This window comes from Acomys minous (assembly GCF_964271855.1).
Source record: "Acomys minous genome assembly, chromosome: 8".
Lineage (NCBI taxonomy): Eukaryota > Metazoa > Chordata > Mammalia > Rodentia > Muridae > Acomys > Acomys minous.
In genome coordinates this window covers 19,765,637-19,793,208 of record NC_140489.1, presented here as the reverse complement: position 1 = coordinate 19,793,208, position 27,572 = coordinate 19,765,637, and the positions used below count along the sequence as shown (strand labels likewise).

At 46.0% G+C, this 27,572-nt stretch overlaps 1 protein-coding gene across 8 annotated transcripts in view; it reads right to left on the bottom strand.

Moving 5' to 3' along the window:
• Positions 1–27,572, bottom strand: part of FOXN3 (forkhead box N3) — a 385,252-nt gene that overhangs the window by 140,649 nt on the left and 217,031 nt on the right. For all 8 annotated transcript variants that reach the window (XM_084792026.1, XM_084792025.1, XM_084792027.1 and 5 more), the window contains one exon: positions 11,437–11,549. In XM_084792026.1, the coding sequence (XP_084648152.1) occupies positions 11,437–11,549 (113 nt within the window). The remainder of the gene's footprint in view (positions 1–11,436; positions 11,550–27,572) is intronic.

Sequence of the window (27,572 nt, the reverse complement as noted above, 5' to 3'; positions counted from 1 at the left end):
AGGGAAATAAGTGTCACTAAAGCAAGGGAGGAGGGCTGGAGAGATGGCTCAGAGGTTAAGAGCACTGACTACTCTCCCAAAGGTCCTGAGTTCAATTCCCAGAGGCTCACAACCATCTTTAATGTAATCTGATGCCCTCTTCTGGCATGTAGCTGTGCATGCAGGCACAGCACTGTATACGTAATAATAAATAAATAAATAAATCTTTAAATCAGGGCGAGAATCAAAGAAACTGGACGACACCGAGCAAAACAATAACTAAATCAGGTCCGAGTGTGGGCTTGAGAGCTGGACTGGCCTCCAGGGGAAAAACCTAACCCCTCACTTCTGAACAGCAAGGACAGGCCTGCTGGCCCTGGCATTCGGTTTGCACTTCATGCCTTAGGCCTGGAGAGCTGTAAACATTACTCCACGTACTCGAACCTACGGCACCTCGCTGGCAGCTCACCAGACCTGAGACCTCAGTCTGGAAGGAGAACCACCTTCTCCAGCGACGGTGAGGCCCTGTGGGATGCGCCAGGCAGCCGTCTGGCTCTGACCAGCATCCAGCTGGGTCACCTCACCCCTTCTGCCCCTCGTCGGCGCTTCTACCCAAGCACTCGCCAACTTTTGATACGATCTTTCTGTCTATAGTTTCTACTTCTTGGATCCAAATCCCTTTTCACTGATGGTCCAGGTGTCTGCTACCTTCACCTTCTCTGACAGCTTTTTGGCTGTCCCCAAGGATCTCCCAGGTGGCGACAGAGCTTTCCTGTTATTTCAAAGGATCCCTCCCATGTGGACAAATGCCGGCAGCGGTGGTGAGAATGAATGGTCAACGGCCACTCACCACCATTCTGGCCCACACAAGTCACTCCTACACAAGGAAGCAATCCTTCTCCCAAGTCCCCTAAGCCTCTTAGGAACCATGGATTCCATTGTGCCATCTAATGAAACTGTACGTGTGTGTGTGTGTGTGTGTGTGTGTGTGTGTGTGTGTGTGTGTGTCTGTCTGTCTGTCTGTCTGTCTGTCTGTCTGTCTGATATATATGAGTGGGGGCGGGTACTAAAATTGACATCATGCATCCTTCTCAGTCACTCTCCACTTTATTTTTTGAGGCAGGGTCTCTCGGTGAGGCTGGAGCTCACATGACTTAACACTGCCTGTGAGCCCGGTGCTCCTCTAAGCTCTCCCTCTCCAGTGGTAGGATTACAGACGTGCGACACTACACACTGCTTTTCACATGGGTCCTGCGGGAACCGAATCCAGGTCCCTCACACTTGAACAGAAAGTACCTTACGTACTGAGCCATCTCCCTGGCTCCATAGTATACAATTGCTTTTTATTATTTGTATGCGTGGTTGTGTAAGCCACATGCAGGGAGGGAAGAGGACAACTTTGAAAACGGGTCCTCTCCTTCCATCTTCATATGGGGTTCTGATGATTGAGATTGGGTCAGGCTTGCACAGCAAGAGCCTTTATAGCCTAAACCATACCAGCCTTCATCCTTTCTATTATTATAGTTATTTATTTTTATTTTCTGGGTCCTGGTATGTTACCTGCATGTAAGTCTGTGTGAGGGTGTTGGATCCTCTGGAACTGGAGTTGCAGACAGTTCTTAGCTGCCATGTGGGTGCTGGGAATTGAACCCAGGTCCTTGGGAAGAACAACCAGTGCTCTTAACCACTGTGCCATCTCTCCAGGCCCCTCCGTCCTCTTTTTTAAGCTATCACATCCCAAATAGTTGATTTAACCAGAGGTTGGAGAAAGTGGAGGCTTAGGAGTGGCAGTGGGTTAGGTTTTTATTTATTATTTTTTTAAACTGGTGAAGAAATCATTCGTTGTTTTATACTTTTTCAAAAAAAGAAAAAAAGAAAATGTTGTCTTTGTATTATACATCATTTGTTTTCACGAAATTTTCCTTTTTAGAGTTGTTGCCTATTTTTGTTTTGTTTTGTTTTTTTCTTTTCTGAGACAGGGTTTCTCTTGTAGTCCTGGCTGTCCTGAACTCACTTTGTAGACCAGGATGGCCTTGAACTCACAGATATCAGCCTTACTCTGCCTCCAAGTGCACCACCATGCCTGGCTTGTTCCTTGTTTCTTTCTAACACAGAGCCATTTCTTCCCCTTCTTGAAAAGAGAAAGGTCTGATAATTGCACCAAGCATAGGAGCCCCATCTGCAGTCATCTCCTCCCTACTTGAAAAGCCTCAGGTGCGCAGACCTGAGAGTGCCAGGCCCTCAGCTGGCCTGTCTGGAGAAACAAATAGACTCTAAGCCATTATGAAAAGACTCCAGTCCCCCTCAGGGCTCCATCCACACCTCAGCTTTCTTCTCAGGAGGCATTAAAAGCACGCGGCATCTTGTTTCCCCTGCTCAGGAGTTAGGGCAACAGAACCGTAGCCGACTCCTAACACTTCTGCTCTAAATACAAAGCAGACCCTGCAGGTACCAAGACCACAGAAGAAAGATGCCAAAGCCACTCTTCCCAGCTTGGCTCTCTGGGCCAGGAATTGTATTCAGTACCTGAGAAGAGCAGACATCCTCAGCCAGGCTGCTTACACAATCAAGTAGGAACACAGAATGAGATGCAATGAATGGGCCCAGTATTCATGAGAGCCACCTAGAATCTGACCGCTCCAAGATAACGTGGGCTGTTTTCCAAGTAAATAAAACGAAGCAGTGCTGAATGAGATTCAAACGTACAATGCACAGCATACCCAAGGCAAAATGCTGAGGTCAAAAATACTCTGTGAGACCAACTCACAAAACATAACGGAAGTCAATAGATAATGTGATTTGATATGAAAATAAAATTATAGTCAACTAATGGATTTTAAAGCTCATACCAGGCAGCATAACGCTTACAAACAAGAGAGTATTCCTATATTTGAAATGTTCTCCATTACCCACCCTCTCCAATTTTTCTGACAGGATGAAACATACATCTAGAAGTCCTAGTGAAGAGAACTCAACAGTTCAACCCCGTATCTGCTTTAATACACTAACTTGGCACACTCACTAGCAATTTAGACCAATGAGGCTTAGTACTGGCTGCAATTTTTATTATTCCTTTAAAAATGACTGTTATGATTTTAAAAATATAAAGCAATAAGATAATATGGTAATAAGGTACCAGATGCCAGACATCATATTGTAGAGGAGTTTATTAAATGAGCATGGAAGGGGAGGATAGGGGGGTCCCCCAGAGAAAGAGACAGACAGAGGAAGAATAAAGGGGGGGGTTAGAAAGAGATACAGAGGAAGAGAGGGGAGAGAGAAAAAGAGGGAGGGGCGAGGTAGGACTTTCCTTTTATATAGTCCTGGACAGGGCCAGCCCCCCCCCCCCCCGCAGGTAAGCAATGACATCACATGGAGGCAGACAGAAGCAGAACCCTAACAGTGACTCTTTAAGAAAAATGTACCACCGGGCGGTGGTGGCACAGGCCTTTAATCCCAGCACTTGGGAAGCAGAAGCAGAGGCAGAGGCAGAGGCAGAGGCAGAGGCAGAGGCAGAGGCAGGTGGATCACTGTGAGTTCGAGGCCAACCTTGTCTACAATGTGAGTCCAGGACAGCCAAGGCTACACAGAGAAACCCTGTCTCGAAAAATCAAAAAAAAAAAAAAAAAGAGAAGAAGAAGGAGGAGGAGGAAGAGGAGGAGGAGGAAGAAAATGTACCAACTTATACATAACTTTCCAAATATATAATACCTTGCTCTTTAAATACATGTACTGACAGCAAAGGGTATGTATTCAAAGAACTATTTATGATTTCCATCAGCTATGTTGCTTACCAGGAAATAGAAGTGTAATGCTGATGCCACTAACCTAAGTCTTCTCGTGTTCTTTAGGCTTGACCAAACCAAAACACAAAAGGACACAGTGATCTAACAATTAAACTCCCTCAATGCAAGTTAAGACTGATTTCCTGTGGCTTTGTAGTCCTTCTACCATACAATATGTTAAAAAAAAAATTAGAATGAACGATTGTGTGATTGTGTGATTGTGTGATTGTGTGTGTGTGTGTGTGTGTGTGTGTGTGGTGTCTCACGCTATCCAAACAATGAATAAGTATTTCTGCTGTGTGCAAATTCAGCATTTTGAGTAGAGGAATTAACACTGTTATGTTAACAAGCTTAACATTTTAAGGATTTACTGATCGCTTAATTGTCTAAAAGGATAAGTTTCCCAAGCACCTCATTAGCCGCTTCCTCCTCATCAGGCTTTCACCCTTTCAGGCAAAGCCGTTTACCTGGTGGACCCTCTCAGGGCTTGGTCAAAACAGACAGGTGGATGAGCCCTTAAGGTGGCTATGCAAGGAATACACAGTGAGATGGCTCTATTTAAGTAACTATAAAGCACTTGAGTACAGTGGCAGCGAGGATCCACCAAAACTCTGCAGACTTAACATTAAAACTCAACCATTTCCACTAAGAACCTTAATATCAGAAAGGCCAAGTGCTTGGATGAGGCCACTAAAATTAAATTAAGTTGCTATGGAGACAGAGACAGAGATGGGGAGAGAGAGAGAGAAGAGAGACAGACACAGAGACAGAAAAGCATGTCTGGGGGTTTCTTTAATACATTTTTAAAAAGTGAGAATAACAATTTCTTGAAATGTTTTCTAAACACATTAAAACAAATTATAAGAGTAGACAATACCATCGTTCTCAGAGTGATAATTTTTTTAAGACATCACAAGAAGCATGATGGGAAACAAACAGCCCCTCAGTCCAAGTTTTTGACCACTTAGCACCCACACAAGACCAACCTGTCACAGTAACCCAAGTTGCTGAAACGCAGGGATTTGTATGGATCCACCACAAACCCTAGCAAGCTTACCAAGCCTGGCTCACAAATAATCAGCTACGTTCTGTTAAAAACTGGTCATGCAGGAAGCTTGGTAAACACTGCCCGGTGTATCGTACAACCCGTTCGTTGTCGGTGCTGAAGGAGCGTCACAGTGTTTTCCTGCAGACTGACTTTGGATTAATGCCTTGACCAATAAAAACTCAACAGCAGATGCACACATACAACCTGCTACAACAAGCTGGGTGTGGTGGCGCTCGCCTTTAATCCCAGCATTCCAGAGGCAGAGGCAAGTGGATCCCTGTAAGTTCGAGGCCACCCTGGTCTACAAAGCAAGTCCATGACAGCCAAAGCTACACAGTGAAACCTTGTCTCAAAACACCAAAAACAAAAAAACAAAAACAACTTGCTACAACCATCTGCTGTCACAAACGCTGTGGTAACAGTGTCAACAGTTTGGGGGAACATCATTGTAGCATGCCAACATTTTAATGCCACTGGATAAGGTCCCCAAATGACAAATGTTTAGTTCATCCACTGGGGAACTTAACCATCAGACATGAAGAAAGGCAAAAACAAACAAACAAAAAAACCAAGCAAATAAACAAACAAATTTCATATAAAAGTTGATGGGGGGGGGGTTGCGGGTCTGGAGAGGTGGCTCAGAGGTTAAGAGGTTGCTATTCATAAGGTTCTGAGTTCAATTCCCAGCAACCACATGATAGTTCACAACCATCTATAATGAGGTCTGGTGCTCTCATCTGGAGTGCAGTTATACATGCAGAAATAACATTGTATACAAAATAAATAAATCTTAAAAAAAAAAAAGTTGATGGGAAGCTGGCTCAGCAGATAAAGCACTTGTCACTATGCCTGAGGACCCAAGTTTGATTCCCAGGAGCCACATGGTAGAAGGAGAGAACTCCTACAAGTTGTCCTCATGGATACAAACATGGATACAAACATATACACAAAATAAATGTAATTAAAGTTGACAGAACACAGATATGAACCGAGTATAAAATCAGAAGGTACTCTGGCAGCATCTACAAAAAGCACGCCTAACCTCTCATGAGAAAGGCCTGATCTAGGAAGGGTGGTTATACGGAACATGCTATATATTAAATCGGCCCACCATGCTTTCCAGAAGAAAAGACAAGACATCCAAAAATAACAGCCCTCCCTCCTCTGAAGCCCACGCTTGGCAAAGGTGTGGAATCCTTATGCAAGCTGATTTGGCCTCAGTCCCTGAACTTGGCCTTTGAGACTCTACGAAGCAGGCTGAGCACCAGGCTGAGCACCAGTTCCCAATGAGAAGGGGCCAAGAACTGTGCTTGCTAATGACCGTGACACCCTTCTTGTGGCTCAGCGGATCCTTCAAAGAGTAGAAGTAAGAAGCCCTGACAGTCAGCTCTTCAATGGTACTGTGACAATAACAGAGAAGCCATCAGACAACTGCTCGGTCAGGCAAGGACAGTTACCTTCTTCTTCTTCTTTTTTTTTTTTTAAAGATTTATTTATTATTATGTATACAGTGTTCTGCCTACATCTGCAGGCCAGAGGAGGGAATCAGATCACATTAAAGATGGTTATGAGCCACCATGTGGTTGCTGGGAATTGAACTCATGACCTCTGGAAGAGCAGTCAGTGCTCTTAACCACTGAGCCATCTCTCCAGCCCCGACAGTTACCTTTTTATAGTAAGAATGATTTGGGTGTAAAAACCAATATAGCCAGCAAACTCAACTAGTGTGTTTGGGGAGCTGGTTTTTAATTTTGTTACAACAGTTTGGGGGAGTTTCCATGTTTCCTTTCAGTTTCTCGTTCTGTTAACATCCTACATTACTATGACACATTTGTCACAACTAAGAAATCAACACGAGTACGTTGCTTTCAGCTAAATGCGCAGGTTATCGGTTTTCGATTTTTTCTGTCTAGTGTCTCTTTCTTTTCCAGGATCACGTCTCCTATGTAGGCACCACGTCTCCCCGGCCTGCTCTCATCTACACAATTTTCTCAGACATCTGTTTCTGGCAACCTCAGCAGCGGTGAGGAGTGCCAACCCAGTGTTTTAGAGATGATCCTGGTGGAGGACAAAGGCACTGTTTGCCTCCTTGCCCACCCTGTGGTTAAAACAAGCTTTCGGGTTTCAGCAGGAAGACCACCATTTGGCTTGGAACTTACCCCCTCCACCCTCAAAGGCCCACGTGCTAAACAGTCAGTCACTAGCTGTCAGATGGGAAATAATGGAGGTGGGGCCTACTAGAAGGACGTTGGGGGGGGGGGCTGATCTTGAAGACCTGCGTTGGGGTGCTGCTGTTCCACTGCCTTGAGGTGAGCAGCCCTCACTAACACCCCTGCCACGATGTAGGTACGGATGGCTACTCTCTCCTAGAGTAATGGAGCCAAAGGGCTATGAATGGAAACTGTGGGCCAAAATAAAGTTATAGGAGACTGACCACACAACATGACATTGTTATCATCTGCCCACCACAGAAGGGGAGCTTACGAGTGACCTGTTTTTATGTTATGTATATGGGTTTTGCCTGCATGTATATCTGTGAGACATGTGTTTTCCGCTTTGGAGCTGCCCTGTGGGGGCCGGGATTGAACCTGAGTCCTCTGGAAGAACAGCCAGTGCTCTTAACCACTTGGTTCTCTCTCCAGCCCCAGATGAAGAGTCTGACTGACAAGTAGCATTTGTCAAGTTTGCTCACTATGAACACCCTTGTATTGGATGATTTTATGTCAACTTTTACACAAGCTAGAGTCATCAGAGAGGAAGGAGCCTCACTTGAGGAGATGCCTCCGTGAGATCCAGCTGTAGGGCATTTTCTCAATTAGTGATCAATGGGGGAGAGACCAATCCACGGTGTGTGGTGCCATCCCTGGGCTAGTGGTACCGGGTTCTATAACAAAGCAGGCTGAGCCATCCATGTGAACCAAGCCAGTGAGCAATGCCCTTCCAGGGCCTCTGTATCAGCTCCTGCCGCCAGGCTCCTGTCTTGCTTGAGTTCTTGTCCTGACTTCCTCCATGATGGGTTATGATCTGGAGATGTAATCTGAATAAACATTTTCCTTCTGAATTTGCTTTTTGATCATGGTGTTTTCATCAAAGAAATAGAAACCCTAACTAAGACAGACCTTTAGGACCCCTCTTCAATAGTCCACCATTTGCAAGAATCCTTAGGGAAGAGCCATGCCCATCAATTACACAGGATTCTTCTGTATGGGAAATTTATTTCATTTATTTCTCTCAGTCTGAGCTCCGACACTTGTTTTATATTTTATTTATAATGCAATAACATCACCTAGTTCGTTGCTCCAGTTGTCCCAGCTGGCTCATAAGAGCAATTGCAGGATGGGTCCAGTGTCCTAAACCCCCCGCCCCTAAAATTTTGCATTTTCAGTGCATCTGTCCTTTCTGCTTCTCTTGAATGCTAAGGGTTGAACTCTTCCTTCCTAGAAGTCCTAGGCCCCAAGGATATCAGAATGTGACTGTATTTCAAATCTGTGTCTCTCGGGGAGGGAAAGTCACACTGGAATAAGGTGGGCTCTTAACCAGAAACTCTTAGAGTCCTCCTAAGGACACATTTGCATAGCAGACATGTGCAGTGTAAGCCAAGGAATACCACAAACAGCCAGCAAGCCACCAGAACCAGGCAGAGGCTAGGTCCGATCCTCTCCCACAGTTCCAGAAGAAACCAACCTTGCTAACACCCTAGACTCCTGGCAAATAGGGCTATGAGGTTATGCTGTTGGACTCGCTCAGCTGGGGTACTTTGTCATGGTGGTCTGTATAAGTTAATACAAGGACTACTGTCACCTTGCTCTTTGAATTTTAGTTAAAAATCGTATTTAGTGTAACAAAGAAAGCAGGTGTAAAGGAGCAGCCTCTAACAAAATCTTGGAAAGCAGGTGCAAGTCAACATAACGCAATGTGTTAGCTTTACGTCTGGATGTGAATGGGGTTTGGGGCAGTGTTTTCAGATGCCTTGATTTCCTCACAGAACTTTCAGCCACCTGCAACTCAGTCCAGTGCTGCTGCCAAGCACACCTGCCAGTAATAGCAATAGCTGCCCTTCCTGTATCGTCAGCATTTTCTATGGCATGTTGAGCACCAGCTCCGTAGAAGCCAAACACTTCCCAGGTGCTCCTCACGGTGAATCCCCTCACCCCCGGGGGGCTGACTGACTGGCCAGATCAGGTGAATGCAGAATGCAGCCTTTTGGTATCTGCTTATGACTGGCTGTTCAACTTCCACCTGCCCAGAGATAGATCAATGGTACACAGAAAGCCCTTACCAGCTGCCGGGCACACAGCAGCCTCAGTATGATTTCTCACACTGCAGGTTCCTCAAGCAAACCCTTTCAAAGGCATGCAGAGAGAGTGGTGCTCTCCGGATTCAAACCAACCTGTCACCTCACTCCATCCACATCCAGTGACCTAAATGGACTTGGAATCTAAGCACCCGCATGGGTAAGGGCTAGAAAGTCCACTGTGCCCCCTGCCTCCTCCACCCACTTAACTACAAGTGACTGAACGGGACCCTCAATGGCCACTTGGAAATTATTCTTCACTATAAAACCTCGGGTTCATCTGCATTTTTATGCCCATATAAAACTCAGGAGAAGTCATTAGGCTCCAGCCAGCTCACAGTACCACTGGCCTGAGCATATTCCACTTGCAAGCGCCGAGCTCAGTTACAATCCTTCAGATGATTAAATAATTGCAGAGCATCCCTTGGGGTCACACTTGGCAACAAGACACTGGCCTGAAGGAACCACTGACACGACCCAGTGGATAACACTCACAGAATCTTTAACTTGCTAGAAGCAAATGGATGGGACATACTTCTAGAGTAGAAACCTGAGAAGCAAGTGGGGAAGGGGTTAGAGACCATGAATATGGAAAATATTTCAGTAATTCGTGTCAGGCTCCCTACCAACCCCATACAAGAACAAGTCTCTACTCCAATCTCAGTTTCCATTTTAGAAGTGGCTACAATCACAGGGAGAAAGCTAAGCATATGGCTCTGTCCTTCTGGACATTTCTACAATGTAGGCTAGGCTGCTCTGGAAAATCCCATTTTTTTTCCTTTTCCTCCTACAGCTATATGACCTCAAGTTGTCATTTCAAATAAAGTATGCTTCCACTGATTTTTATGAACACAGACAAAAGCGGCTACAATCTTGGTTCTCCCCCCTAAGCCCCCCAAAAATACCCTTGCGAACCAACTGTAGTTGCTATGTAGGGTTATTCGTTTCTAAGGCAACCGCGTATATCTAAGTACTAATGGCCTGTCCTTTTGCCAGGCAACAAACAGTCTTGTGATGCAAGTGCACCTGTCTCAGCTACGCGTTACTATGGAGACACTCCAGTTGCTATGGCTACCATCAAGCTAATCGCCTAGCAAAGGCAGACATACAGCAGTCTTCTCATAGAGCCCAGCTGCTTCTCTCCTCTCTTGCCGGAGACTGATTGTCTAGGGCCTGTGATGGAATGCATAAGAACTTCATTAATGCCACGTCAGAGGCTCACTCTGTGTGCCCTCCTGCAGAACAAACATCAGAACAGAAAAATCTGCAAGTGGACTGTAAAATTCCCCAGGCTTCTGACATCAGGCCATTCCCAATTAACATATATGTCTACTCCAGGGCAATTTCTCCTAACTGGAGAGTTAGAAAAGAAATGCTACACGTCTCCCAGAACTTCTTGGTAGGGGGCTGGAAAGATGGCTCAGTGGTTAAGAGCACTGGCTGCTCTTCCAGAGGACCCAGGTTCAAAGCCATCTGTAACTCTGGTTCCAGAGGGTACCATGCCCTCTTCCGGCTTCCGGCTTCCACAGACACCAAGTGCTACACCGATGTAAATGCAGACAAAACATGGGTACACATAAATAAGCAAAATAATTTTCAAAAAGTGTTCTTGGTAGGGTTGATGACAAATCTAAGCACCACGAGTGGCTGAGAAACTACACTCTGAAATCTGGTTCCTTGTTCTATATGGCCCTGTTAATTACCTAGCACTAACGTGCTTCTTCAAACAGCAACAAGCTCCTTAACACCCGCCCCCCACTATACACTAGTAAACTTGCACTCATGACCTCAACCTCATGACAAACAAACATGTGAGGAGGGAAAGCGGCCACTATGCTCAAGGCAAACACTTAGTAACCACAACAAACCCATCACTCAGGAGCCCATCTCCATGGAAACAGGAAGAAGGACAACAACCCAAGAGAGCTCTCTTTCAGCATCTATAGTCAGGCCACGGGAAGGTGACAGGAAGGTGGGATCAATCGCCTGCTTGCCTTGCTGCTCTTAGCCCAACTAAACTTGACATGCAAAGATATGGAAGCTCTCAACTTTCCTCTATAAATATTTCTACCCGGGAAGACATTATTTTACCTACCAAGAAGCCATCTGGAGAAGCAGCCCCCTGGAGCAGCAAAAGCGGTAAGGTTCCCAAGAAATGCATCAGTGGATGTGCCTCCTAATCATACTTAATTTTTTTTCTCATTTATCAGCAGTTATTTTTAAAAATCTCATACAGCTTACTAAATTAGTTTTAGAGACTGTCTCTGCTTTAAAATAACTAAATTCCAGGAGACTTAAAAAAAAAAAATCCGATGGTCCGATTCACTTACCTTTGATAAGCCTGAGCAGTAGGAGGTGGGTGGTAAGGTGTCTTTTTCAAAGCCTGAATAAGATTTTGTCTATACTCCGGGTCTATGCACCACAATGACCCTTTCCCAATACTCTGCAAAGAAAAATGAAAATGAAAACGTATTAATACAGTACAGAGTCTTTTGTAGCAGACAAATACATAGCTATTCTGTGGTCACTCTCAAAAGTTTCTTGGTTATTTGTTAATGATTTCCCAGACTCAGATGTTGTCCTATAACAATGGGACACCATCAAATGCGAATGCTGGTCGCTCTTCTCTGCACTAACTAGGACAGGCCAGATGGACATATTGTCACCAGATTGTACTGAAACAGTAATACAATTTCCATATCTGAACTACCCCAAAACAAGAGTCCCTTATTTTCCAGTAGGAATTTTGAAGAATATACAGTCTCTTCCAAAAATGTATAATTTGGCTGATGTTTGTGTCCAGACACCCTCGGCACTCCATTCCTGCTCCCAAACCCCAAGCTGTTTTAAACCGCATTATCCTGGCACGATCTTACAAAAAACGGAAAAGTAAGCCACGCTTTGTTTTTGGTGTCTCGTCCCCTCAACTTGCTCACAAAAGAACATTTATGCTTGGAATGGAATTTATAATTACCTTCCCCCAAGAAACAAAGACTGGCCGACAATAGCAAACCTAGGCCAGAATCCAGTATATAGTTTTGGTTTTTTGGTTTTTGTTTGGGGGGGGGTGCTTCAGTTCCCAGCAATCTGCCCCAGTCTCAGAGACTAGAAGAGGTCACACTTTCAAAGTATAAATTGGCTAAACTGTTCTCTAGTGGGGAGGAAGCTTTCCCTGAAGGCTACATTTGGGCTAGCTGGAGAGAATTGGTCTGAGGTCAGCATATTGCTTTAAAAGTGGGTAGGGGTGGGCCTCAAATGCTATCAGGAGCAGCTGCTCTCATAACCCTGCTTTCAACCGGGCTAGTGTACCCAAGCCATTTGATAAGGTCATTTGTAAATATTTACAGAATTGGAAAGAAGCTAAATTACCTCGTCCCACACCCATCCACCCCATGCTTCTCCGCGCCTCTCTCATTCTCCTCCCTGGTGGTGCCTTTCCAACATTCAGGAAAACAAGAAACAAACAAACAAACAAAACCCTTTTAAGTAACACAGAGAAGAAAAGTACCAAGAAATCGCATTGAAGTACTACTAAAGCTAAGCCATTCCAAAATTCTTGGAAGAATTTTTTCTATTCTCTGTTTCAGTTCTCACTTCAGATAGTTTTCTTAGAAGCCTTGTAAGCATCCGTGGCACATGTTAAAATGAGTTTCAAGCCTCAGTGACAGCAGCAGCATCCTAGAATGAACTGTTTCTGGTGTACGGGTGGAGACAGAGGGGTCCTACGAAGCCCACCAGTCACCGGGTCCCAGAGCATCTATGCTGAAGATGTACATGGAGGGTTTAATAATCTGGGCAATTAAAGACCTAAAAGTCATCAACTTCTGCAGCCTGCCCTTCCAGGTACACGATTTTAAGTCTGGCGTAGTTCACAGGGCTTTGACCAGACTTTCCAGGTAAAGTCCCTGGATCCTGAATCTCTTCCTATGCAAAAAGCTACTCGGTACACTTTAAAGGAAAGCCAAAAGAGCGGGGTGTGGTGGTGTGCGCCTGTAATCCCAGTATTTGGGAAGGAAGAGGCAGGTGGATTGCTGTGAGTTTGAGTCCACTCTGGCCTACAAAGGGAGTCCAGGGCAGCCAAGGCTACACAAGGAAACCCTGTCTCTCCCCCGACCCCATGGGCGCATGAGAGAGAGAGAAAGAGAGAGAGAGAGAGAGAGAGAGAGAGAGAGAGAGAGAGAGAGAGAGACATACAGACAGACAGACAGACAGAAACACACACACACACACACACACACACACACACACACACACACACACGAAAGGTAAGGAGCGGGCAGGTGTGGAGAGCGGGTAAGCTGGTGAGGCAACGAGTTACCAAACTACACTTAAAAAAAAAAAAAAAAAAGAAGCCCCCAAGGCAAACTAGCTCTTCAGCAGTGGGAGGGCTGGCCTGTCCCTTCTTCACCAAAGGCTCCCAGCTAAACCCAGGGCAGAGGGACTAGTGAATAGCACGGCCTAAGCTACCAGAAGGCCACAGCCAACACGCCAACAAACACTTTTGCAAGGGGATGGTCCCAGGAGCAGGAGCCCCAGGGGCCTTTGTTTCCACCACGATGGCTTTCAAGGCAGGGGAAGTTTAATCTTTCACCTGAAAACACCCACAAGAAAGCAGTCAGGGCCCAACCAGCCTCCTCAGGTAAGCAACTATAAGCCAGGAATGTGGTTCCCCCAATCCCTCCCACTTATGATGCTGTGATGCTGTTTGTCCCCCACCGCTGTAAGTGATCCAGCTGCTGAGAGGGAGGCTGAAGAACAAGAATGGGACCTGGAGCCACGTGACCAGTCTTAAGTGGCCTTGCACGAGTCATGGTGCCAGAGAAAGTCATGGCTCCCTCACTGGTGAGACACAGGCAAAGGGCCCAGGGACGGAGTGGTAGCAAACACTAATATGGCCAACTCCTCACATGTGTTGTGGTCTTGGTCGAAAAATATAGTCGAGCATAAGCCCCTTTCACCACTCCTCCTGTGCACCCCACACACTAGGCTCTGGCCACTGTAACTTCTTTACTCAGGAAGCCAACCCCACTGACAACCAGCTTCTAGAATTTACCTGTTGCCTAGGTCTTGGCGTCAGGATCATCAAACTGACATTTCTGAATATACTCAGGACATGGAGCTCCCTGTGCTGTGCTCACAACCAGTCTCAGGCTTTGGACCCTAAAAAGCCATCCCTGTTTGTTTCAGGGTAGGGCACCAAGCACAGACGTTGTGGTTCGGGGCAGTGGGAGAGGCTGGAAGCACACCTCAGTTTCAAGCCTTCCCTTTGGTTTCATGTGGCGGGTCATGTGGTTTAGTTAAAAACTTCTGAAATGGAAAGGTACAGGGACTGGAGCGCTCAAGTTTCAAGGGCCGGGAAAGACTGCACTGAACTACACCTCTTGCGGAGGGGTGTAATGTGATTACAGCCGTGAGAGTCGGGCACTTATGGAAATCTCTGCATCTCATCTCAAGACAAGAATGCAGACCTTTTTCACAGAAATGACCTTGAGGGCCATGCACCAGAAGATCTTAGGGAATTCAAAACAATAAAGCACTTCCCTTAGAAAGGCACTTTCATTATATAGACACATGTATGTGTGTGTATTATGTGACTGTATATGCACATGCACACACACACATCATACCCCCCACAATGGAGTGGGAAAATTAGTGCAAAGATAAAAATGAAATCAGGTTTCTACATCTTTCTAGTTAAAAAATTACCTGAGGGGTCACTGACAATGCCATTAATTTAAAGAAACAATCAACGTACAGGGGAGGGGGTGGGAGGACACACACACACACACACACAAAGAAGAAGAAGAAGACAAATCTTTTGAGGGGAAAAGAAAACCCTAAATAAAAATTACCAGGCCAAGGTCCATTCTCCCTCAGACTTCTGCAGAGGTCTGGATAGAGGGCCTTTCTCTGCAGGCTCATTAGCACCTCACATCCCATAGCCCTGCAAAATGCACTTAGCAGTCAGCCTGACATCCATCTTTTCAAGTTCAAATCCCTTTGCTAGATAGAGAATTCCCGAGGAAAGACACAGAGGATGTGGGTGGGTGTAGGTGGGTGTGGGTGTGGGTGTGTGTGCACACATGGTTTGTGTGCATGTATAAAGGTGTATGTGCTGTGCAGAGGGGACAGTAAAGGACAAGGACGCCAGGTAATCTGCTCTATCACTTGTTACCCAAAGGCAGAGTGTCAAGGCTGGGGGTTGGTCAGCAAGGCCCAGGGATGCCCCCTTCTCCACTCTCACAGAGCCGGGCTTACTGGTGGGCAGGGGCACAAGCCTGTCTCGTCACATGTGTGCTGGAGATTTGACCTCAGTCCTAAGCTCTTACCTGCTGGGCCATCACCCCAGCATTAAAGCGCCAGGTTTTAAACTTTGGTTTTTCAAACTGTATGACACTATGCCTTAATGGGTCATGAAGTCAATGTAATGGGTCATAACTAGGGTTGTTTTTAAAGTATAGGATAGAATCAAACAGAAACGAGTAGAAAATATCGGTAGTAATCTGCTGTGAGATGTTTGTGTGGCCGTACGTGCAATGTGCATTTGTGTTCTGGTCACAAGATAATAGGCAGGTCTCACTAGGGGTTGGCCAACATTGGTCTAACAGTGTTCGGCAAACATTGGTCTAAGAAATAGTGGCAGAGGATTTTTTTTTTTTTTTTTTTTTTGGTTTCTTTCACCCCTTTCCACAATAAAGGTCTCTCCTAACAGAAATAACAGGCATACTTAATGCAGTGCTCAGGGGCTGAGCCTAGGGAATGTGGCCATCAGGACCCTGTTTTTAAAATGAAAGGGAACTGGGCGTGTTCTCTCAGTGACCTTGAAATACTTTTTGATGTTTCTCACATGACATTTCTGGGGATGCTTCCAACATTATCCACCCTCACTAGTGACCAATCAACCAACATTCATTTGTTTGTTCCTTCACTCATCCCTTCCTATTTACCTCTTTGCCAGTCACCATGGAGGAGGTATTAATGAACAAAGGCAACATCGAAAGGTGGCTGCCTTCATGTGGCTTATGTTCCGGAGAGGAAAAAGAGAAATAGTATAAAAATGAACAACTGGGAAAGAAAAAGGCACAGAGGCAACGACTGTGGGGGGGATAAGTGGGCTGGAGGTCACAAGGGGGCTTGCCCAGAGTCAGACTCAGTCTCCAGGTCTGAGGACCACAGGCACTGAGTTTTACAAGGGCAGTGGATATCCAGGAAGAGGAGGAGCAGGAGCAGGAGGAGGAGCAGAGGGAGGGAGGACCCAGCTTTGGAATGTATTTTGGAAAAGTAGGTGGGTATGAGGATGGATTCAAAGTGGCAGGGAAAGAAAAGCAGTGGTTCCGTCTAACTAGCCAGGCAGAAAAAAATGACTAGAGAAGAGAGAAAGCCAACACGCTGTTGAGTTCATGACCTTTGGCCCTGTCTATTAAATGCGCCGATTATGATATTTGTAAGAATTTACTGGAGATGGGAATGTGGCTCAGCCTGTTTATGGCTTCACAAAGCTCTGGGTTGTATCTCCAGTGCTAAATAAAACGAGGTGTGGTGATGCACACCTGTGACCCCAGCACTGGGAGATGCAGACAGGACACCAGGAGATCGGCGACTCCCTCTGGTACAGTTTGAGACCAGCCTAAGCTACAAAAGGTCCTGTCTCGCAAAGAAAGGCAGTTAGGAAGGGAAGGAAGGAGGGGCGGGGGAGGGGTCTACTGAACACGAACTTAGGCCACCTGTCTTCCCTCCGTTGTACCCTCACTGACCCTGTAGCTGGCCCATGTGCACAGAAGGCAGATCTCAAGCTCTCTTGCTTTGGGGGTTTATATTGTCAACCAGCTCTGCGGCAGGATTTGGTAAACTTTTTCTTAAAGGGCCAGAGGGAATCTTTCCATCTTCAAAGTCCATGGTCTCTGTTGCTGACAACACAGCTCCACCCTGGCAACCGAGACAACACAAAGGCAAGCGGAGATGTAACTAGTGAGTATGGCGGGGCGTGTGCAAAGCCGCAGCGCACAGCTGGCTCCGACAGCCCTAGAGTCTCACCCTTGTGTTCAGGCTCAACTCAGAAGTTCTATGGCTGCAGGTGCAGAGGGCCCAGGTAAGGGGACTTCTGACGTTATGAGATTTGGGCTGGTCCTACTGGACTAGGGGAAAGGGCATCAACGGGGATTTAAGTCAGGTGCTCCCCACCTGTAGGGAGGAAAGAGTGTGGGGATGTACAGACACACACTAAAGTCATGTCCATCAGTAACGGTGCTGCGTATCATTAATGGGGCTGTGCCTCACTGCATTGTGTGCTTGTATAATGCAATTTATACTCCTTCGTGATCAAACTAAGTCACCGCGGGGCCTATTACTCCTGTATTTTGTTTTTGTATTACGCGCAGTGCCATCACAGACACTGACTTTTCTGGACCACAAATCTGTAAAAGTTAGTGTTTCAAAGGGCAGCCCTTAAGCTTGGTTGGCATGGAAACTAGAGTCCTAAAGACTGGAGTCCAAGTTTTCATTTCAAGTTCTCAGCTGTGTGGCCCTGGGCAAGATACTGAACTGCTCCGAGCTCCAGGTTCCTGGTCTGTAAACGGGATGGCTAGATAAACGGCTGCTTCTTGGGACTATGATGAGGATGAAACGAGACAATACTGGGCTTGGCACATAGCAACAGCACAACAATTACGAGCTCCCGTTACTATGAAGGTAATGCAAAGCTAAGGTCATCTTGTCAACGCTCTGCTCCAAAACAGTTACCGCCCAGAAGCGCAGGTACTTGTTAACACTGTGTAATAATGTAAATGTCATTAAGCGTTCTCTGGAGCGCACTCTTCTCCCCCCCCCCCCCCCCCCGTCCCCCACAAGCCAGCTAGATGGTTAAGAACTTAGTGCACAAAAAGGTGGGAGTTTGGAGTCCCTGAATCCCCACAAATGTTGGGGGGCATGAAGGTTCATAACTAAGAGGAAGACACAAAGGATCCCCAGGCAAGCCGGCTAAGGACAGTAGGCATATTGGTGAGCACTGGGTTTAACTGAAACCTTGCTTGCCTCAACGAATAAAGTGTAAAATGCAACTGTGAAAGAATGACTCCTAACATCAATGTCAGGCCCCCACACACACACAAATCCCCCACACACATGTGCCCATACATATGCAAACATGCATCTACACACAAAACACATGATCCTATACACATGAGAAATGAAACGTAATCACACATAGCTGTTTGCCTGATGCTACTTGTCATTGGCCTGCAGGAAGCATTGTGCCTAAGGCTCAGGAAGATGGAGGGGAAATGAATGGATCAAAGTAGAACAGAAGCAAAGCCATAGCCAGTCAGTCAGGAGAGAGGCTATGAGTTCTGTCTTCATGTGCCTGGGGGGGGGTGGGGGGGAGCTTTGACCATGTGAGAGCCCTGGGCTTCCTATCAGAGGACTCTGTTCCCAAGAGAGGCCATGCAGCCCCTCCTGGACAGAATGGGAAGAAGCCTGGCTCAGAGGATAAGGGGAGGGCAGAGGTGGGAAGGGCTGCAGAGCCTCAGGGTGGGGTGGAGGTTGTGTGTGGGGGGGTGCTCTGGACCCCTGTGCTCTATCTAAGGAGAAGTTCTCACACAGAAGTTGGAAGCCATAAAGTTCACTTGTCTGTCACCAAATAGCACTCACCTTCCTAGAGGGGCCTCAGCTGACATTTTTGCCATTTTGCCATGCCTCACAACATGTACCAACTTTGCCCAGGTTCTGGGAGGCTCAAAGTCTTCTGAAGCAGTCTGTTCATTTCTCCCTGGTAGCTAGCTAACCTCTGGGGTCAGCCAGGCTACAACGCAGCTGCTTCCTATACACTGGGCCTGGTTCTCTGTCTCTTCCTGATGCCTGGCTCCTCCCCATTTACGGCCAGTTCCTACTCAGCTCCTCAAGTTTGTACTCCGCGCAGCTGGGGAAGGGGGCGGAAATGGTACCCACAGAGCCAAGGTCTCACAAAACTCAAGCTTGCCACCGCATCCAAGTGTGCTTCTTGGGCTCCTTTGTAAGTAGGGCCACTCAACACCATTTGTAGAGAACGGGGCAAGATATGCTGGCGGGGTGTGGAGACCCTGAGGAAGAGTCTATGTTCCTAATGTGGGGTCTTCTAGAGAAAGACAGGCAATAAACTATAAAGGACGGTCTATGCTGGCCAGCGGAGGCTACAGGACCATCAAGCAGGGAAAAGACGACGCCTGAGGGAGGAAAGCATTAAAACTGCACAGAGCACGCACACTTCCTGGGCTCACTCCTCTGGTGGACTGCTGGCTACCCACAGGCTCGGCCACCAAGGCACTGATGTTTCTTTCTACATCTCTCTGCGAGATGGCTCCTGAGGTAGGTACAATCTTCCAAGAGGTTGAGAGGCAACTATCTCATGGTCTGTGTGCCCATAAAAGGGGACCAAGAGTGATGCCAGAGCTTCTCTGGAGAACATTCCAGAAAGGACAGTCAAGGACATATACCTGTGTGGTTTGTCTATGCTGTCGCTTGGGGTGGAGGTTGGGACACATTACTTGTGTGTGCTCCTTGGCTACATTCCTTCATCTGCATGTCAGAGAGAGTCTCCCTGATCCTGAATGCGACGATGGCATACACAGTGCACCCAGCACCACACCCAGCCCATAAGAGGCAGCAAGTCCATTTAACTTCTCTGGTGACAGTGAACTTACACAATACTGGGGAAGAGGGTGGGGACAGAACAGAGAAAGGACATCCTAACACACGACCAGAATGTCCAGACGTGGGGCCTCAAGAGACACGGGGGAGAACCAAGATCAAACACTAAGAACAGGACAGACTCCCCACGAGCACTCTGGGTCTGTTGGCTGCAGCTCAGGGACACTGGGGAAACCTATACATTTCAAAACCATTGGGAAAATCATCTCGGAAACAGCCAAGTACATGAAAGAGGGAAGCAGGTGGGAGAAAAAAAGAAGTTTCCCTTAGAGAAATCAGTGCCCCTTCCTATAACAAACAGGCCATTATTCTAGAAACAGAAGCTTAAAAATGAAACATCCCAGCTGGGCGCAGTGGAGCACACCTTTACTCACAGAAGCAAGTGGAACTCGGGGAGTTCGAGGCTGGCCTGGTCTACATATTGAGTTCCAGGATAGTCACAGATACATAGAGAGACTGTGCCTCAAAAGAGAAAAGGGAAGGAGGGAGAAGGAGCGAGAAGGAGGGAGGGAAAAGGAAGGAGGTAGCAGAAAGAGAAATGCTGCCACTCCTGCCGATACGCATGCTAGAACTTGACGGAAATCACCTCTAATGTGTCCTCTGTGCCATGCACAGATCTGTGAGCTCCGTGCTGGCTCCAATGTCCCCTAGCTCTTTCAGAGGCACACTCAAACCCCTAAATGGTACCTATTCACTGGGTATGTGGGAAAGGCAGTGTAGGGATTCTTTTACACATCTAAGTATGACAGTTGCAAACTTCATTTATAATGAAGGTGCATGCATGTGTGTGTATGTGTTAACCTATGTAGAAAGAATCAATAATCTCTTTGCATTAATATGTAAGTAAAACCAAAGTAATTCCAAAATTTGATTAAAATCAAATTAATCTCTAGGAGGTATACACAGAAAGGGCAAGAACCATCCCACCACCAACTATTAATGTCATTACCATAGGGTAATGAGATCTATGAGATATCATCTCGATGTGCGCGCGCGCGTACACACACACACACACACATTAATTATAAAGCAACAACAATAATAAAGACTAGCAAGATGGCTCCAGGAGTAAAGACACTTATTACCATACCTGATACACGGAGTTCAATCTCTGGGTCTCACAGGGTAGGAGAGAACTGACTCCCTCTTGTTTGTCTGTCCTCTGCTAGTCACACTCATGCATGACATATCCACAAGGCACATATACACACAGCCACAGTAAATAAACAAATGTAATAAAAACGTCCCATGAGATAGTGTGAGATCTCTTATTAGAATAGGACTTGTTAGTACCTATCTTAAGTCCTTTTTTAAAAAAAATTTATTTATTTATTATGTATACAGTGCTCTGCCTCCATGTTCACCTGCAGGCCAGAAGAGGGCATTAGGTCATATTATAGATGGTTGTGAGGCACCATGTGGTTGCTGGGAATTGAACTCAGGACCTCTGGAAGAACAGCCAGTGCTCTTAACCTCTGAGCCATCTCTCCAGGCCCTTACGTCCTTTTTTTAAAGATAGCTTTGCTGTGTGACCCAGGCTGGCCTCAAACCTGCAAGCACATTAAAAAGAGTACAAACAGTGAGCTAAAGACCTGTATTTGCGGGCTGCTAGAAGGTTCAGTAGGTGCTTGATTCCCAAGCTTGCTGACAGAAGCATGAAGCCCAGAAGACAGATTAAGGAGAGAACCACCGGGCTGGAGAGATGGCTCAGTGGTTAAGAGCACTGCCTGCTCTACCAGAGGTCCTGAGTTCAATTCCCAGCAACCACATGGTGGCTCACAACCATCTATAATGTGATCTGATGCCCTCTTCTGCAGGTAAAACACTCATATACAATAAATAAAATAAATCTTAAAAAAAAAAAAAAGGAGGGAACCACCTCTAAAAAAAGTTGGTCTCTGACTTTCACACAGGCATCGTGACACACACAGGCACATCTACATATCACATGCACACACAATAATAAACTAAAAAACAAAATTTAAGTCCTATATTTGACTGTCATTTTCATTTTAAAAAATTCTAAAAGGTAAACTGACTTAAAGCTAAAAGATGTGAAGAGTAAAATTCAGCACATTTACTCATAAAATCTTGGTTACTTATAAAGGATAAAGAGCCAAGAAAGGACCTTATGAAGAAGCTCTATGAAACGGAGCTGGGAGGGGCAGGGCGCTGGCTGACTATACACTCTTTCCCGTACCTCCACCAGCTTTCGGGTGACTCAGAAACTGCAATAATATTTTATGAGGGCAATTACGGCCGGCTCGAGTCTGACATACATAGACACCTCTGGATAACACGGACACCCCTGCTTAGATTACAGCCAGCCCTCCCAGGGCCACTTTATCTTTTGGTTACCCATAGTTACTCATTTATTTTTAAATGTTCCAGTGTGGTCTTATCTAATTGGCACATATGATTTGATCACCTTACTTCCAAAACTTAAAGTTACTAGAAGCACTTGGCCAGGTTCTAAGTGCTAGAAACAAGTACGCAAGGCAAGGGACATAGTACACCTAAGGCCTTTTGCTTTTAAAAAAAAATCACAGGACTTGAGCGCTCTGAGTCAAACAGTCTCTGGCCTGTATGCCTGCCTGCAAGGAGAGGCCCACTGGTAACCACAGACACACCCTTGCTCGCAGTCACCAAGACTTTCCTGGGAAATCCAGAGCTCTCAGCCACGGCATCTGCTGATCCCACTTTTAAGGAGACATGGCGGTGCCAGTGACTTTTAAATTCCAGCCCAGGTACTCCAACAACGAAGGACAGACAGCCTTCCAACACTGTGTTTGCACATGGACCTCACCTGTGAGGCTCCACGCTACCAAGACAGATCTGAAACCACCTGGGGCCCAAGCAGAAGAAAAGGCAAAGAGGCAAACAACAGGCAAGTGTTACAGGTTCCTTAAACTCTTCTAAGTCTTGTTGAAAATGGACAAAGCGAAGAAAAAGTATGGGCTGCCACAGTTGGAATCAGGAAGGCAAATAGCCAGACCAAACAAAAGGGGGAACACGAAGCCAGCAGGTGAAGGAAATGGAAGAGAAAGGACAGAAAGATGGATGGATGAACCCCACGATCCCACGATCGAAGGTAAGGGGTCTCACCTGGCCCTAAAACAGCTCGCCACACAGTGCCAAGTGTGGAGGCCTGAGTTTCTAAACTCAGTGGCTTAAGGAAGGCAGCACATGGCAGTCGGCTGCCTCTAAAACCTCCCCTCTCTGGGGCACGCTTTATCTCCTACAGGCCTATTTGGGAGGATTTAAAAGGCAAACAATCTCAAGCCACTACTACATTCATTACTTTTCCAGTGTCTGTGATAAAATACAGAGAAAGGGTGTACTCGGCTCACAGCTTAGGGGTACGGTCCATGACAGCAGAACTTGGAGCACATCAGCTTGAAGCAACTGGTCACACTGTGTCCGGTCAGCAAGCAGAGTGGTGACTATTTGTACTCAGCCTGTTTTGTTTTCATGCCCTTCAGGACCTGAGCCCTGGGAATGGTGTCTTTCTTTAGCCTCACTCTTTTGGGGGTGTTCCCCACCTTATTAGTCTAATCAAGATGATAATCCCTCAAAAATATGCCCAGAGGCTAACCTAATGCAAATAATCCTCCACAGGTGTGCCAGGAGGCCTGCCTTCTAGATGATTCTAGATCCACAGAGTTGAGGATATTAACAACCATCATATCCCCTTACCTTCTCACAAGTGCCACTCCTGAGTCCTGCTGTGAGGGTTACTGGCATTGGTATTTGCTGAGTGCTTGGTGTGAAAACTGAACCCAGTGACATGGGAGATTCACCTAGACTGCAAGTAAACAATCTGTAGGATCCTAACATGGCCAGAGGGGCACCCTGAACAACACACCAGATTGTCCATCTTTCTGAGCTCATCAGAAGATTCACAGCAACCCGAGGCACAAAGAACAGAAGTCCTGTGGGCTCGTGCCTTTGACTGACAGCTGGCAATCACTCAGGGTGCCCCAATGGCCAACGAAAAGCTATCAGTGAGAAAAGTTTCCAAAAATTGGGCTCACATTTCAGGTTATGCAAGGAATACTGAGTGCACTGGGTATGCTGCCAAGTCACCTGGAGTAAACTGCATCCCTGTTACAACCCAGATGCACACATCCTTTCAACTCGGGTGGCAAAGAGTGTCAAGAAACAGCAGCAGTGATTCCATTATCAGTAACTGACCACGTGCCCAGTGCGCTCTCAATCATCCGACATTTGTTTTTTCCCTTAACTCTCCCAGGCGAGCAGGTGGGGAGTATCAGGATAAAGAAATTAAGGCTCAGACAGGCTAACAAACTTGCCTGGAGTCAATGAAAGCTTTACCCTCACCATGACAGACACCACAATCAGGCAGTGGCCAGCTGCAATACAAACTACATCCCAAGTTTTAAATCACAGTTAATTTTTAAGACTGACCACTATAACAAGCAATGGACATCCCAGAATAGGAGTGCCGCACAAGCTCATTCTGATATGTGGAACACAGACACACACAGAGAGACAATTCTTTTAGTCGACTGTTTTAGACAAAAAGAAAAAAACAAAAACAAAAACCAAAGCCAACAGCACTGCAGTTCTCACTACTGCTGTATTCTATTTGTGTTGCTGGCCTGTGACCATTTGCAGAAACATCACCTCTCCATTTGCATGGCAAATTTAAAGGATGATCACATACCTCAGGTGACCCTAAAAGACCCCATGAAGGAATCTGAGAAGGTTTTAAAAACATTTGTAGAGACACACACACACACACACACACACACACACACACACACAGTGCCGGAAGGAGGAGAACCTGAGGAGGAGGAGGAGGAGGAGGAGGAAGAGGCAGAGGCTAATTTCAAACCTGTGTCCCCAGGTGAGCTACATGAGAAAGCCCCTATGTATATGTGGTTCCCAAGTGCCAGAGACATAAGGACAAGTTGTAGAGGCTTTGTTTGACAAAGTTCCAAAGACTGTCAAGTGTCCAGCATGATCGCTCGACATCCAGAACAGCTGTTGAGGCTTTCCTTGACAAAGTTCCAAAGATCTCTGGCTGATTACCACTGCCTAAATATTGTCTATGGTCCAGGTGTTATTTTCCCTAAAAACTACTGTGAGGGCCAGGTGTGGTGGTGCACGGCTTTAATCCCAGCACTTGGGAGGCAGAGGCAGGTGGATTGCTGTGAGTTCGAGGCCAGCCTGGTCTACAAAGTGAGTCTAGGACAGCCAAGGCTACACAGAGAAACCATGTCCTCTGTAAAACCAAAACCAAACCAAAACAAAAACCCTACTTTGAAATTTACTTTTGCTCCTAAAACTGCTTTTCTCTTTATTTCTCAGCCCTAATGAAATTTACACTGGAAAACTTTTCTCACAGAGAATGTTGAAAGAAGGCTTCTAGCCAAAAGCTTGAGACAATGAAAGAGTCTTGACCTTGATTTTTGTGTGCAGAAACTGCTTGGAAGAAAGTTAGGACCTTGACACAACAGTACCTGGCTAGATACTGTTAGCTACAGAAAAGTTTCTTTAGAATCTGCTTTGAGAGCAATAGAAGGTGGACTTGGGACGTCATGTTTCACAGATACTTTACAATAGAGGACCCCTTGGCAGTTAGCCTAGACTTAGATAGCACACCTGTTGGTTTGGGACTGGAAGTAAGTCAAGTTTTTTCTTTGTTAAAGAACATTTAGTTTCAAGCTATGTTGCTATAACAATCCTGTAAACACAAAGGCTTAGCCCGGGGAAATTTATGATTAAACTTTCCCAAGTATTGCTTAAGAAATAACAATCAGGTCATGCTGACCATTACTGGGAAATTGATTGATTTTTGCTATATGCTTTATCGTAGGTTTTACAAAACTGTTTGCATTTCTTTGTCAGATTGTTTTCTTGCTCTGTTGATTTTTAAAGGCTCTCTTGATTGTAAAAGAAGAGGAAATCATGATGTAATCTATAATGAACAGAACTGAATTTCACTTTAAATAAAGTACTGGGGTTGGCCCAAGGAAGCAAGCAACAGATAGAGAGAGACAGAAGAAAAATAAAGTTCTCCTGGTCTACAAGACCTTTCAGTTTACACCACATTAATGCCTGGGTCTCATTATTTCTTTTCTCTTCCATTCCTCAACCTCTCCTCAACAACTAGTTCCTTTAGCTACTTGTTCAACTAATGGTTTGTTTCCCTTAACCAACTGTTCACCACCTGCTCAATTCTCCCTACCTCAGAATCACCAAGACTTTCTCTCCTCTCCTCTTCACTGGTGGCCAAAGCTGGACTGTGGGACCCAAGATTCTCACATCACATAAAGGGCTATCCCAACATAAACTGCATCCCTAAAGGTGGGGACAACATTTGCACATCTGCTCTGATGCTTAGCAAGCTTTCTGGATTCTCCTGACAAGAAGGTGTCTCTTAAAATGTGTGTTACTTAAAAAAAAAAAAAAAAGACAATGCCTAGAGAAATAAACGGGAGAAAGCCACAGCCAATGTGGTTCTTTCAGAATTATATAGACTAATCAAGGGTGGTGGCACATGCCTATCATACCAGCACTAGGGAGGCAGCAGCTAGAAGACCAAGAGTTCAAAGTCAGCCTCAGCTACATATTAAATTTGAGACAAGTCTGGCAACATGAAATCCTCCCTTTAAAAAAAAGAAAAGATCAAACAAACCAACAAAACAACACAGAATTATCTAAACTGGATATGACAGACAAAATAAGCGCAAGGGGCTGAGAAGATGGCTCAGCCTGTAAAAGGCTTGCTGTAAAATCATGAGGGCCTGGGTTTAGTCCTTAGCACACACATGTAAAAGATAACCCTAGTGCTGGGGGGACAGGACAGGGAGGGCCCCTGGGTTGCTAGCCAGCCAGACTAGCAGCCATTAATCTCCAGATTCAGGAGCTCAACAAGACAGAGAACTGAGGAAGTTCCAATGTCTATCTCTGGCCTCCACTCACATCAACTTGTGCCGGGGAGATGGTTTAACAAATAAAGAGTTTGTAATTCAAATCCTCAGCACCCACCTTTAAAAGGTAGGTGTACAGCAGGTGTGGTGGCACACGCCTTTAATCCCAGCACTCAGGAAGGCAGAGGCAGGGGGATCTCTGTGAGTTCGAGAATAGCCTGGTCTACAAAAGCAAGTTTAGGACAGCCAGGGCTGTTACACATAGAAACTCTCTTTAAAAATCTAAAAACAAAAACCTAAAAACAAACAAAAAACAAAGCAAACAAACAAACAAAAAACCTAGGTGTAGCCCCATATGCCAAGTACTCTAGAGTAGGGGTCGAAGACAGAAGAATCACTGGGCTTGCTGGCCACCAGTCCAGTTTCAGGTTTAGTGAAGACCATATTTAAAGGACTAAGGTAGCGAGGTGGGGAGAGACAGAACAGGGTGCCCAATATCCTCCTCCAACCTTGGGGTGAATGCATTCCTACAGGGATGCACGCACACACTCAGCTCTCAGGAAAGGGCTCCATCGCACGAGGGGATCCACACACAATAGTGAGGCCAGGAATGACACTTTTGGTAAGTGCTTATACATACAAGTTCAGTACTTAGAAATGCACCACCGTCCTCAATCTTGTATGAGACAAAAGGCAGAGATGCCCTTGGAGTACTCTGTGCAACTTACCCGCACATCAACAACCGAAAAGCACACCTACTTCAGCAGGCTGACCTCCTCCTGTGGCAGAGGTGAGAACCACCTTCAGCGTGTGTGTATGCCAGGATGGAATGCCGTGTTCTCACCATATTAATAAAAGCCTGCTTTGACCAGTCTTGGTGATGTGAT